General features: G+C 41.1%; 1 protein-coding gene across 13 annotated transcripts in view; it reads right to left on the bottom strand.

The window, feature by feature from the left end:
- The window catches only part of fbrsl1 (fibrosin-like 1), a 1082194-nt gene that overhangs the window by 868598 nt on the left and 200221 nt on the right, over positions 1-13375 (bottom strand). For 12 of the 13 annotated variants that reach the window (XM_038805641.1, XM_038805908.1, XM_038805817.1 and 9 more), the window contains exon 2: positions 5752-5820. The exons of the other annotated variant lie outside the window; for it this stretch is intronic. In XM_038805641.1, the coding sequence (XP_038661569.1) occupies positions 5752-5820 (69 nt within the window). The remainder of the gene's footprint in view (positions 1-5751; positions 5821-13375) is intronic. 13 annotated transcript variants of the gene reach the window in all.

Below are 13375 nucleotides of genomic sequence, written 5' to 3'. Positions count from 1 at the left end.
AATAGATTTAAGAGTACCCAATTATTTTTTTTCAATTAAGGGGCAATTTAGCGTGGTCAATCCACCTACCCTGCACACCTTTGGCTTGTGGGGGTGAGACCCACGCAGCCACGGGGAGAACGTGCAAACTCCACACGGACAGTGATCCGGGGCTGGGATCGAACCAGAGTCCTCGGTGCCATGAGGCAGCAGTGCTAACCACTGCCCCACCATTCTGCCCTGTTCACTAACTTCCAAGATAGCGAGTTGAGTCTCAAGGATATCTAATCAATATTTATTTCTTATTACAAGATGCATGTGATTCACGCTGTTATGGAGATTGGGGAGGGGGGAGGGGGCGGGGGGGAAGAGAGGTCTAGGATATCCCTGAAATTCAGAGACAGGTTGTCTTTCCTGGGTTCAGGAGAAAGACAGCAGCTGGAAACCAGAGGCCTCGACTATTCAATGCACATGAATGCAGTTGGGAGTTTATACTTTGGATTGGGAACACCAAATCTTTAAGCAGAAGAGGCTGGTAAGTTTGTCTAGTTGCCACTAGAGGTGGTATCTCCAGGGGAATCACAGAGACGGTTCTGAGATTACAAGCTACCAAGCTGACAAAGAAGAAGAACTCTCTCGCAAGAGTTAAGATTCACTTTGGACTGTTTCTGGGAGAATTCAATGTTTACTTAAATGGTAGTGTAAAGTAAACCCGTTAAGTGTGTTTCCTCGGTCTTGCTCAAAATAAAAAAAGCACAGTTCTGTTCCGTAGTTTAAAGTATATGTTACCCAGTGTTGAATAACTAGTATTTTAATCTTGTGCTATAGACGTCTTAAAACGTGAAATCTTGTGTTTTCCTTTGAGCTATTAACTGGAAGATTAAATTTCTTTTTTGTAACGTACCAATCTCTATGGGGATCATATTTGTAATAAAAGGACAAATCACTTCAGCTCCTTCACCCAGCAATACTGTCAAAGGCGAGGATTACTTATGTTCACCATTTACAAAAATGATTACAGAACGGGGCGCTGAATAGAAATTTGATATTTACGGTTCATAAAGCTTCCCTCAATGGTCCAGTAAGAGTACCATCCAATTTTGTACAAAGCTATACAGAATACCAGATGCCAGGTTCAATCCCAAAAGTCACCCCAGTTACAATACTTTCTGCTGTAAAATGTGTGTGTGTGGGGAGGGGGGGGGGGGGGGGGGTAACTAAGACCATGATCAGATCTGACTGGGATGCCTTTCATGATGAAACAGTCTCCTGCCATACATACAAGAATAGCAGTGTGCATGGTAAGACTTTGAGAATCCAAGGAACCCTGTCTCAGGTCTCTGTGTGAGACCTCTCTCTTCCCAATGTGCCTCAGTCTACACATTTGGGAAGAGGGAGGTCTCACACAGGGAACAGCTGGAACAAATAAATCTGGGACTATCCACTGGAAGCACAGATAACTCAATTAAGAAAATAAAAGGAGAATATTTGTACAGGTTAGAGAAATCAAGTACATCAGTCAGCTAGCTTTAATTTTCATCTAAGAAAACATTGATAGTATTATGATCTGTGGAGATGAGTAACTTTTAAAAATAAATTTGAAGCCCCATTATTGACTGAAAGAATTACGCCAAAAAGTTTCACATTGTAAACAAAAAATATTTTACTGTACAAGCGTTGAATAAAAGTACTTCTAGATTAACACTATATTTAATAAGCGTTTATTCCTTAAGCCCAAGCATCTCAATAGGACACTCCCTATGTTTCTTCTATTTCCATCCAAGAGTTCCCCAATACTTTACAGGATCCTACGGGTTCCTTCAATTCTCCTGGGACCAACCAATGTGTGCAACAACAATCAGGAATTCACCTTGATTCGACTCAGTGAACCCACTATTTCCAGGTACGAGATTTCTTGGGGTCGTTCTACAAGGCGACCCTCCAATTTTCTTTTGAGCACTTCACAATTGTGCACTCCTCAGTTCAAACCTGAAACTCACTCGCAATTCCTCAGCAGTGACTTCACATCAGAAAACGCCCCAGATATTCCTCTGCTCCTGGTCCACTGCACCTTCCATGCATTAGACATTCAAAACTGCTTCTGAGGATTGCATTTCTGTGAGAAATCAGAGATAAAACCCAAAACTAAACAAATACCTCTAACTATCCCCATGCTAACATGGCATACCTGGGATGCCCCGGATAGAAATATAAATTAATTTCCAACTTTAAACCTGCCCTTTGATATGAAAAATATATGGTTATTTTTGTACCCTTGTTTAACATTTACTTTCAAACCCTCCCATGATCTGAGAAAATATGAATAATGTAAACACCCAATAGGGACAACTGCAACTCTACCAGGCTCACTGGTTCCATTTCAAAGCTAAGACGGGACAGATTTAATGAAGCGTCTGATGACGAGTCATATTAGACTCGAAACATTAACAAAAGGGGCACCAGTGCTCCGCCAGTTAAGTCTGAGACATGAGCCTTTCCAGAACTACAAAATAAAGTAACTGTTAATTTGGGTTTGCTGTCGTTCCACAAAATCAATTGTAGAAAAGAATGGAGAAACGCACTCTACACATGTGCTCTACACAGAACTGTGCCATTGCAATCTATTTTTCAGTCAGTTTCACAGTTAATCATTCACAAAAGTAAATGCCACTTCAATGACAATACATTAAAAATACTGTTCAATTCCACTCATAGGCAGTTTCCCCCCATCATCCTTCTTTTAAAATTACTTTAAATACTTAGAGCTTTGGCAAACAGCAGATTATCAACAAAAATGACGACACCCACAGGGCCAGTCAAGCTGACATCATCTCCAGTCTGCTGGTTATTCATTAAATGTAGAGCCACTCTTGGATAAAACATTATAGTTTGTTGATAAACAAAAGTTGAAAAGTGCATGCATGCAATATTTTAAAGATGCACCAATTCCCCCCTCAAAACTTCCCGACTTTCTTTCTGTGAGCCGGAGTTACATCTGATTTGTTGAATGGGGCTTGGTGTGCTGGGAGGTGAGCAACACTGATTGATCAAGCAAAAAACGCACAATATGTTTTGAATTATCTATGGTGTGGAGATGCTGGCGTTGGACTGGGGTGAGCACAGTAAGAAGTCTTACAACACCAGGTTAAAGTCCAACAGGTTTGATTCAAACACGAGCTTTCGGAGCGCAGCTCCTTCCTTCACCTGAGGAAGGAGCTGCGCTCCGAAAGCTCGTGTTTGAATCAAACCTGTTGGACTTTAACCTGGTGTTGTAAGACTTCTTACTGTATTGAATTATCTAGTAACACGAATTAATAGACATCAAATTAAGAGTAAAATATGTATTTGTGAAAATGTGTAAGCAGTTCTCCTGCTCCCAGTAGACTGTAACAAAGTAGGTGCTGTGCTTAAAATCGCCAGAGGCATTTAAAAAATTTCAAAAACTGCGGATGACACAAAGATTGGTGGCCGGGTGGTTAACAGTGAGGTTGAGTGTCTTGGGTTACAGCGAGATATAGGTGGGGTGGTCAAATGGGCGGATACATGACAGAAGGAATGTAATCCTGAAAAGTGTGAGGTGATATACTTTGGAGGGAGTAATTTAACAAGGTAGTATACTATAAAAGGCCTGGTACTGGGAAGCTCTGAAGAACAAAGGTACCTTGGTGTGTTTGTCCATAGATCTCTGAAGACAGAAGGGCAGGTTAATAGGGTGGTGAAAAAGACATATGCCTTTATCAATCGGGGCATAGATTACAAAAGCAGGGAGGTTGTGATAGAGCTGTATAGAACTTTGGTGAGGTCATATTTGGAGCACTGCGTGCAATTCTGGTCGTCACATTATAGGAAGGATGTAATTGTACTGGAGGGAGTGCAGAGAAGATTCACCAGAATGTTGCATGGGATGCAATATTTAAGCTATAAAAGAGAAATTGGATAGGCTAGGGTTGTTTTCTCAGGAACAGAGAAGACTGAGGGGTGACCTGATTGAGGTGAACAAGATTCACAGAATCCCTACACTGCAGGAGGCCGCCATTCAGCCCATTGCGCCTGCACCCTACTTCAGCCCACACCTCCACCCTATCCCCGTAACCCAGTAACTCCACCTATCCTTTTGAACACTAAGGGGCAATTTATCATTGTTAATCAATCTAACCTGGACATCTTTGGACTGTGGGAGGAAACCTGAGCACCCGGTGGAAACCCATGCCGACACGGGGAGAACGTGAAAACTCCACAGTCACCAGAAGCTGGAATTGAACCCAGGACCCTGGAGCTGAGAGGCTAACCACTGTGCCACCGTGCCGCCCAGGATTATGAGGTGTATAGACAGGGTGATAGGGAGCAGCTGTTCCCCTTAGTTGAAGGGTCATTTACGAGGGGACACAAGTTCAAAGTAAGGGGTGGGAGGTTTAGTGGTGATTTGAGGAAAACCTTACCCAGAGAGCGGTGACGGTCTGGAATGCACTGCCTGGGAGGGTGGTAGAGGCGGAATGCCTCATATCCTTTAAAATGTACCTGGATGAGTACTTGGCACGTCATAACATTCAAGACTATGGGCCAAGTGCTAGCAAGTGGGAATAGGTGGGCAGGTCAGGGCCTTTCATGCATCGGTGCAGACTCGATGGGCCAAAGGGATGGGCCAGAGAGAGGTTGATAGCTTTGCTTAGATGTGACATGTACAGGTTTAATATTTCAATAAGAACATACAAAGGATGTATTTCATACTCAATGGGCAAAACTGGTAATCTGCAGATTCAGAAAACAAAGGTTGTTAGAAAGCAGGAAATTGAACAAATGTAAATGCACTTGCATTTTTATGTTTGGAGTAACTTAAAGGTTATTGAGAGTCTGGTTTACTATGGAATTGTAGCTTCTGTCTTGTATGGAGAGGTTTGTAGCACACAATCAAATAAACTCTTCATATACAGAAATCTGCAATATGTCACTGAACTGCTGACCATTGCTCTAATTGTAGAACACTTCAGTAAAAGAAACCTAACTTCCTTTAGAAGTAGCTTGTGCAAGTTCAGATAATGCTGATCACAAATAACACAGCCAAGTCTCAAACTGTTTGTTCCATTTCATCCAGTCAAAAAGATTGATCATGCAATCCGAACATTTTCCTTATTTTACAATTGCCTGCCATAATTTCTGTTGAATTGGAATTAAAAAATTTAAAAAACAATTTGTCCAGGACTAGCAGCTTCTCAAGACAGGCATTGAATCAAGACAAAGGACACCTCATAAAGCATGACTGCTAGTACTGCACTGAGAAACTAATGAGCAGGTTGATGTGAAGAAGCTGGCTTTTCAACCTTTTTCGCTGCAAATAAATAGTACAGTCCATTACCACTATTTATTTTCTGCTATTTTATTTTGAAAAATTTCCTGACGTTTCAAATAAATTAGAAATGTTCCTTTACCCCGAGCAGTGGTAGAAGTGTATTTGGGAATGGCATCCTCATTGATGTTAACACAATTCAATAGGCAACTTGCTGAAATTCAGTCTTTCTCGCATCACATTATGGAGGCATCCTGAATTTCAGTTCATGTAATTTTTAAACCAAATTTATTTTTAAGCATCAATAAGGCCTAAAATCAACATGGAAAGCAACTGCAATTTTACTTTCAAAAATTTTTTTAATAAGCTTTTCAGAAAGCCCAGTATAACACACGACATGAAGAATTTCCCAAAAATCCAATAATAACCAGCAGCAAAACTGTACTTAATGACAATTGTTGGAATGGCAACACAGATATTTGACTCACGGTTTCGATTGTAAATTGAAACACATCTAAATGAAGAAAATGATTGGGGATGTCACCATGCTTTTCTTCCTGAAAAGGTAAAATAGCGAAGTTCTTACAAAATAAGTTGCTCAATAAATGACAGATTTCATACAACTTTAAAAGAAAACATCCATTGGCATTACTTAAATGTTACAATCCATTTACTTGTTAATAAACCGAGCTGCAATCTCTAATAATGTGCCATTGGTAGGATGTATTAATAGAGAAGCATGCAATCCACTCGGAAATATAGTACAATGCTGTGTTTCATCACACAGTAAGTTTTACAATATTTGAAAGTGCTGCATTTCTTTAAAAATTGTTGTTGAAACTGAAAAGAAACAGCCAGTCGTCAAACATATAAAGCCTATTTGCGGCTGGCAATCAGCAGCACCACCCAAGGCTGCAGACTAGTTGTCTGACCTGGCGGAATTACGCAAACTGAAGAAATTAAAATTTGCCAAGAGGGTCAGAAGAGGGCTTCCACAGGACATGGAAGCCGTTCACCAACTTGTTCCAAAATAGGTACATAGCCAGCAACCAATGGAGTAAGGGGGTGGATCACAGGATACAGGTAAAAAGAAAGGGGGTGGGAGAAACATAAGGACAGTGAGAGGGACAAGGGACCAAAACTGTAGATTGATATCTGTAAATACACATCCAGGCTAAACTAGGAATTGCAACAAAGGTACGCCGACAAAAGGGCGGGGGAGTCACGGCCACAGTAGGGAAAGCAATTGTATGTAAATATCTGTACTCTGTGTGGTGTTTGCACTTTCCTCCCGTGTTTGGGTGGTTTCGCCCCCACAACCCAAAGATGTGCAGGGTAGATGGATCGGCCACGCTAAATTGCCCCTTAATTGGAAAAAAAATGAATTCGGTACTCTAAATTTAAAAATAGTAAATATCTGTACTGACTTCTGTCTGTCTTTTTAATGTCCTTTTATTTCATGCCCATTTCCCTCCCCTAACCCCCCCCCCCCCCTCAAACACCCGCCCTTCTTTTTCAGCGGGTCTATATAAAGTGTAAAATAGGAGTTGTAAAATACAAAATGTGAAAACTCAATAAAAACTTTAAAAAAAATAACATATGCAGTCTATTTGTATCTTCAGAATGCATCTTTTTATGATTGTAAAGACAGCGAGTCAGAGTTCACTGCCATTACTCTGTGTAGCTGATGGCAACTTCTGGCATCTGCACTTGCACAGTTAAACACGCAAATGAAGAATGTGCTGTTTCTCTCATGATTCCTCGTTCATCCACAGGGTGTACTTTTGGGAATTAATTGATTTAACATTTCCGCACTTTTACTCTATTAGTCTCACTGTAAAAAAACCCTTGCAAGAATCACACCTTGTTGATTGATGCGCACCATATTGTTTTAAATGGTGTTCCAAGTCAACAATTTTCTGATCCCAAAACACTAATTTTATATCTGTGGAATGTCAGATTTCTTCATTCCATACCAAGAGCCCAACAGATGACTGAAATATTTAGCATTTATATATTTCAGCTTTTGCCTTAATTCCATTTATTCACTTCCCATAAAATGCTAAAAAGTGAGTTATAAAGCATGCAGTGTGAGGTCCTTGAATGTGATTAGATGCCTAGCCGTTTTTGATGGACACCAGAGAAGCCGAATGGCTGGAGATTGCTGGATCTTTGAGCGCAGCTTTTCTTAAAGTCAGCAGAGAGCACCATCACTTCACCACTGACCGCACTATTCCAATTTCAAAAATACATCAACCTCTGACCTGGACAAACTCAACAAGAGCACCCACAGCCCTTTGGGATAGGGATCCACAACCCATTAGAGTGAAGAATTATCTCCTCATCTCAGTCCTAAATGGAAAACTTATTCTGAGACTGCCCTCCCCCCCCTTCAAGTTTTGGATTCCCCAGGCAGGGAATTCAATCAAGCTCCTTAAGAATTTAAATGTTCCAATGAAATCAGTTCTCATTCTTCAAAATTCTAGCAATGTAGGCTGCGTCTAATCAGCCTCTCCTCATAGTATGGTATCCCAAAACCCAACGTAAGTGCAGAAAAGCATCTTTACTCATATCCCCAATCCCTTTGTAATGAAGGCTGATATACCACTCGCTTTCCTAATTCCTTGCACCCACACCATTTATTTTCCCACCTAGCTTTGTTATCATCAGCAAACTTGGATATACTAGGTAAGGGGGCCGTGTTTAAGTAATTGAAGTACATTATAAATGCAGCCTCGATCCTTGCAGTACCGTGCAAGTTGCAGCCTATCAACCCATCCATACATCGTTTTCCACCAGTACTGACCATTACCAGATACCCTGCCGAGGTAGAAATGAATCATGCCTGAAGAGTGAGAATAGGCAAGCCATTGAAATCTGAGAACATCACTGACAAGTTGAATTTTATCCACACCCAATGGCCTTGCACATTCACTGGCAGATAGAAATCAGGAGCAGCAACACTGACCAATTTTGCCAGCACTACCAAACCCTGTGAAAAATATTAAAAACACTACATTGGGTTCCTTATTTATCAAGAACTGAGTAAGAAACTGGAAATGCCTTCCATTTACTACAATTTAACAAATTAACAACTTCTGCAAAGTATCCCAGACCTGGAAACATACCAGAACATGAGCTGCCAGTCAATTTTAAATTATGTAGAATCCAGAAGGTACAACGAAAGAACACTGATTTTTGCTGTCTTAGGAAAATAAAGGAGGGATTTATGTTTGGTATTGATGAACACCAGAAATAAGGTACAGTTTTAAGTGGTCAATATAATGTTTCTGTGCCTGGAAGGGTAAAACCTGTAGTTAAATTCATGCTAGACAACGGTATCTGTATGTGTGGGGGTTGGTTAAGTTCCCACTAGTGTTGGTATTGTAATTAGAGAGGGTTGCAGCATGAAAAATATGTAGTAGCAACAGGAGGCCATCTTCATTTGTTTTTAGTTTTAACTGGAAGCTTGAGCAGTTAGAGATATGTAGAGAGAGCAAAGGCAGCTCTCACAGGTCTGCTAGAAGCAGTTGGTTTAAAAGGCTAGAGAGGGAACATCTCTCTCAGCTTTGCAATAAGAAAAGCCATATCATGGGGTAATGAGCAACTATTTAAGGAAACTAGTGAAATGAAGATAAGTTTACAAGACATCTGAGGTTGAAGATGCTAGAACAGAGATCTGTTCAATAAAAATAGAGTTGAGAGGAAGCCTGAGATGCCAAAAAAACATCTGAAGTGATTTTCAGGTTTGCGAGATTTTAATACAGTCTGTTGAATGTGGGTTAAATAACTTTGGAAATCAGTTGCTGGATCTCAGTTTGTGTAGAAGCCTGTAAGATGACAAAGGGACGGGTGAAATCCTGGACTGGATTTGCTGTTAAAAGTAGAACAGAAGCTTTGTTTGAAAGTGTCATTTGTAAAACCTGGACTGGATTTCGGATCCCCCACCAGGGTGTTTGCATTATTATGAGGGAAGCAATTATAGCGTATTTATGGGAGTGGAGTTTGGAAACCCTATGTGACAGTCATCGGGGGGGAATCTGAATAGAAAACCACATGCACTAACTTGGGTTCAGAGCAGAATAAGTGTATTTGACCACAGTCACCTTGTGCTGAAAGTGGGCATGTGTGTTCATGAGACCATTGTAGCTTAAGATGTACTTTGACATCCATGTTAATCTTTAAATATGTGTGTACTTGTTACGTCAAGGGGGGAGCAAAGGAATATGATATTATAATCCATTTTTTTGTGTTTCATAAATGTTTTTTCCTTGTTAAAATTAAATAGCAGTCCTGAGACTCTGATCCTCTACATTTTATTAAAAAGGTAAACATTACCATACTTTGAGCTAGAGTTCCATGCTAGGATCCAGTTATAACATCAACTGGGATCCTAGCAGTTATTTGGAAAAATTCACTTTTATTCCAATTCCTTCTACTCACTGAACCACTGGAAATTTATAATTAAAACAACAGCTCAAAAATGAACCTATTCAAGTGTTAGCACATTGTTGCTGCAAATACCAACAAGTTTTTTTTTTACTTCAAAACATTACTTCAGGATTACGTTTGACAGAAGTGAACATGCTGAACATTAATGGGTGCTGAAGAAGAAAAGTATTGCAACGGTGTGGAAGTTGGTTTTGGAAGAAAGTTCAGGCTTTAGCATTTAGCATGTGGGTGTACCTACACCACACAGATTTCAGTGGTTCGTGGCAGTGGCTTACCACCACTTTCGCAAGGGCAATAAACATTAGCCTCGTCAGCAATATCCACATCCCATTAATTAATTAATTCAGGTAAATTCTTCACGCTGAAGAGTTGAAACCGAGCTACTATAAATCACTGAGCTAGACTGAAGTACAATAGTATTCACCAACCAGATATAGTTTATAACCTTCTTATTTACATTCATTACCTGGAGTTTTATCTATTGCATTGTTCTAATTTTTTCAAACTCTATTTGTTTGAAAAACTCATAGCCTTGCTGTCATTCTTGCTAAATCACATTCATTCTAATCTGAGGGAAAGCTATGCAGGCAGCCAAATGCAAGTTCTTGTTGGAGTGTGTAATCTTGAAGAAAAGAATCGCACCGCCAGCTAGGAATTCGAAGTGAACAATTTGCAGAGATGAACTGTTGCAGGCTACCTTTTATGCTACTTTAGTGGGTGGCGCTCTGGTGTGAGTCAGGTGGTCATGGGTTCCATCCCAGATATTAAAGCACAAAATCTGGGATGATACTGTGGTGCGGTAACCGAGGAGTGCTATGCTGTACAAGGCGTTGTCGTCATATGAAAAATTAAGCCAAAACCCCGTTTGTTATCTTGAGTAGAATTCTGTACATTCACATGATCGCATTGCTGTTTAGGGGATCATGCTATGCACAAACTGACTGAACCTACAACATGACAATGCATAAACATCCAAGTTGACTATAAAGTGCTTACATTGTGAAAACTGATCTATAAATGCAAGGTTTTTTACTTTGTGGCCAGACTGCATGTAGTTTCAGAAGAGAGGTATCTGTTTGATGCTGCTTGGCTTAATTGTTCCTAAGGCTTACAATACCTGCTGGGAATTCCAGCTGCACAATGTCAGAAGTTACCCTAATTGGGTTAATTTTATTTTTCTTGACTCTCTTTAATACTAAACTTCACGAGTCTTATGAGAACACTGGGAAATCATACTGTGACTGCAATTAGAAAAAACCTTCATAAAAATCAATGGGCAGCACCCAATCCTTCAGAGTCAACACTCATTTATTATTTTTCAGGAAAATTCCACTTCAACTGCAATAAATTGCTTTGCCAGCCCACAATCTGACAAAGCACGGTGGCACAGTGGCAAGCACTGCTGCCTCACAACTCCAGGGCCCCTGATTCAATTCCACCCTCGGGTTCCTGTCAGTGTCTGTGTGGGTTTTCTCCGGGTGCTCCGGTTTCCTCCCACAGTCCAAAGATGTGCACATTAGGTGGATTGGACATGCAAAATTGCCCTTAGTGCCCAAAAAGGTGAGATGGGGTTATTGGGATAGTGTGGAATTGTGGCCTTAAGTAGGTTGATCTTTCCAAGGGCCGATGAAGACTCAATGGGCCGATGCACTCATGGGCCGAATGGCCTCCTTCTGCACTGTAGGGATTCTATGTTCACTTACACAGCACAGATCAGACTGCTTGAATTTGCAGCATTGTCAGAGACTATGCTAAATAGCTGAGGTTTGAAATCTTCTGCTGCTAGGACATTTCATTTTCAAGCTACAATACTAGCGTTAGCAAGAAAAGAGATATAAGCAGTGTTTACAAACTTCCCTTAGGTTTTGATAAATGTTAGGTTCGGACTCTGGTCCATAAATGGCGATCAAGGGATATTGGAGGGGGAGATGGGGGGGGGGGGGGGGGGGGGGTGATCAGGATATTGAACTTGATCAGCTGGGATCATAATGAATTCATCAGCCATGATAAAATGGCAGAACAGACTCGATGGGCCGAATGGCCTAATTCTGCTCCTTTCTTATGAATGGTGGAGCAGGCTCAAAAGGCCAATTGGCCTTCTCCTGCTTCTATTTTCTATATATGTTTCCATATATTATACATCACATTTTATTCTGGTTACAGCATAAACGTCCCCTGTGCAAGAATAGTGCATGTTGGAAACCGGTTGCTGGAATGTGTGTGTGTGTGCGTGCGTGCGTGCGTGCTTGTGTGGTGGTGGTGTGGAAGAGAGGTGGGAGTGTTCTCTTAATACTTGACATTTATTTCATTTGCTGCTAATTGTGGATTATATTTTCTCAGATATATCTCAAAACCACACAAGAATTAAGCTGATCTGTCAAAGGAGCAGTGCACATTCCTTCATGATCAATATTACAAGGCTCTTTACTTTTAACATTTTACTTTCAACACATTATTTTGAAAGGAAATAGCCTTACACTCTTCCAAAATTATACATACCGTTATACTAGAATCTATTCAAGGTTTTAAAAAAAGCAAAGCTCCCCTGAAAGCTAATTGAGGTTATCTGCAAAATAGCTAGCTAATACTGACCAGAAAGGAAGTTACAGCAGATACTATTGGCCTTCGGAAGAATGATACCTGCCTGCTTAGCTTTACCTCAGTAGAGCGCATGTGACTTGACAAGAATAACCCTAATGTATTTTGCAAACAAATATCACCACTGACCTCAGTCAGGCAGGAGATAGGCTCCAACTGGCTTCTCAATCACTGGCCAAGAATCTAGAGTTCCCTGCGTCTGTATGGCAATCTCACTGGGAGCGCATGTCATCTGAGGGCTATGTCAAGCTTTGTTGTAATATCCCTTCCTAAGTTTTGCAATCTGCCAACACTCACCGTCAACGCTCGCATGAACAGTTGTCACCCAGGCAAGGTACCAGAGCATGGCTGGTGTCAATGGAAGTCTACTTAGTTAGTAAGATAAGAGATATAAAGAGGTGGGTGGGGGGGAGAGATCAGGGTATTGAACTTGAATGATCAGCCATAATCATAATGATTTTGGCATAGAAGAGGATAAATTCAGCTCCACAATGGGCAAGTGACACATCCACTTCACAATTTGGAACTGGACTACATAGCCCAGAGGTAATAGCATTAAAATCATCTGGGCAGCATGGTAGAGCAGTGGTTAGTACTGTTGCTTCGCAGCGCCACGGTCCCAGGTTCAATTCCCGGCTTGGGTCACCGTCTGTGCGGACTGCATGTTCTCCCTGTGTCTGTGTGGGTTTCCTCTGAGTGCTCCGGTTTTCTCCATCAAGCTCCGGAAGACGTGCTGTTAGGTGAATTGGACTTTCTGAATTCTCCCTCTGTGTACCCGAACAGACGCGGAGTGTGGCGACTAGGGGCTTTTCACAGTAACTTCATTGCAGTGTTAATGTAAGGCTACTTGTGACAACAAAGATTATTATTATAGTCCATCACTGAACAGGGGGGGTTGGGATGCAGCGACTGGTAGGTGATAATTACCCAAGGCTGGTGCTTCTAATTACAATGCAATGGTTATAGAACCAGAGAACCTACAGTGCAGAAGGCGGCCATTTAGCCCATCGAGTCTGCCCTTACCCCCACCCAACCCCGTAACTGTGCACTGACCATGACACT

The sequence above is a fragment of the Scyliorhinus canicula genome, chromosome 1, assembly GCF_902713615.1.
Source record: "Scyliorhinus canicula chromosome 1, sScyCan1.1, whole genome shotgun sequence".
In the NCBI taxonomy this organism is placed as follows: Eukaryota; Metazoa; Chordata; class Chondrichthyes; order Carcharhiniformes; family Scyliorhinidae; genus Scyliorhinus; species Scyliorhinus canicula.
The sequence above is the reverse complement of the archived record's forward strand: the minus strand, read 5'-3'. Positions and strand labels throughout refer to the sequence as shown.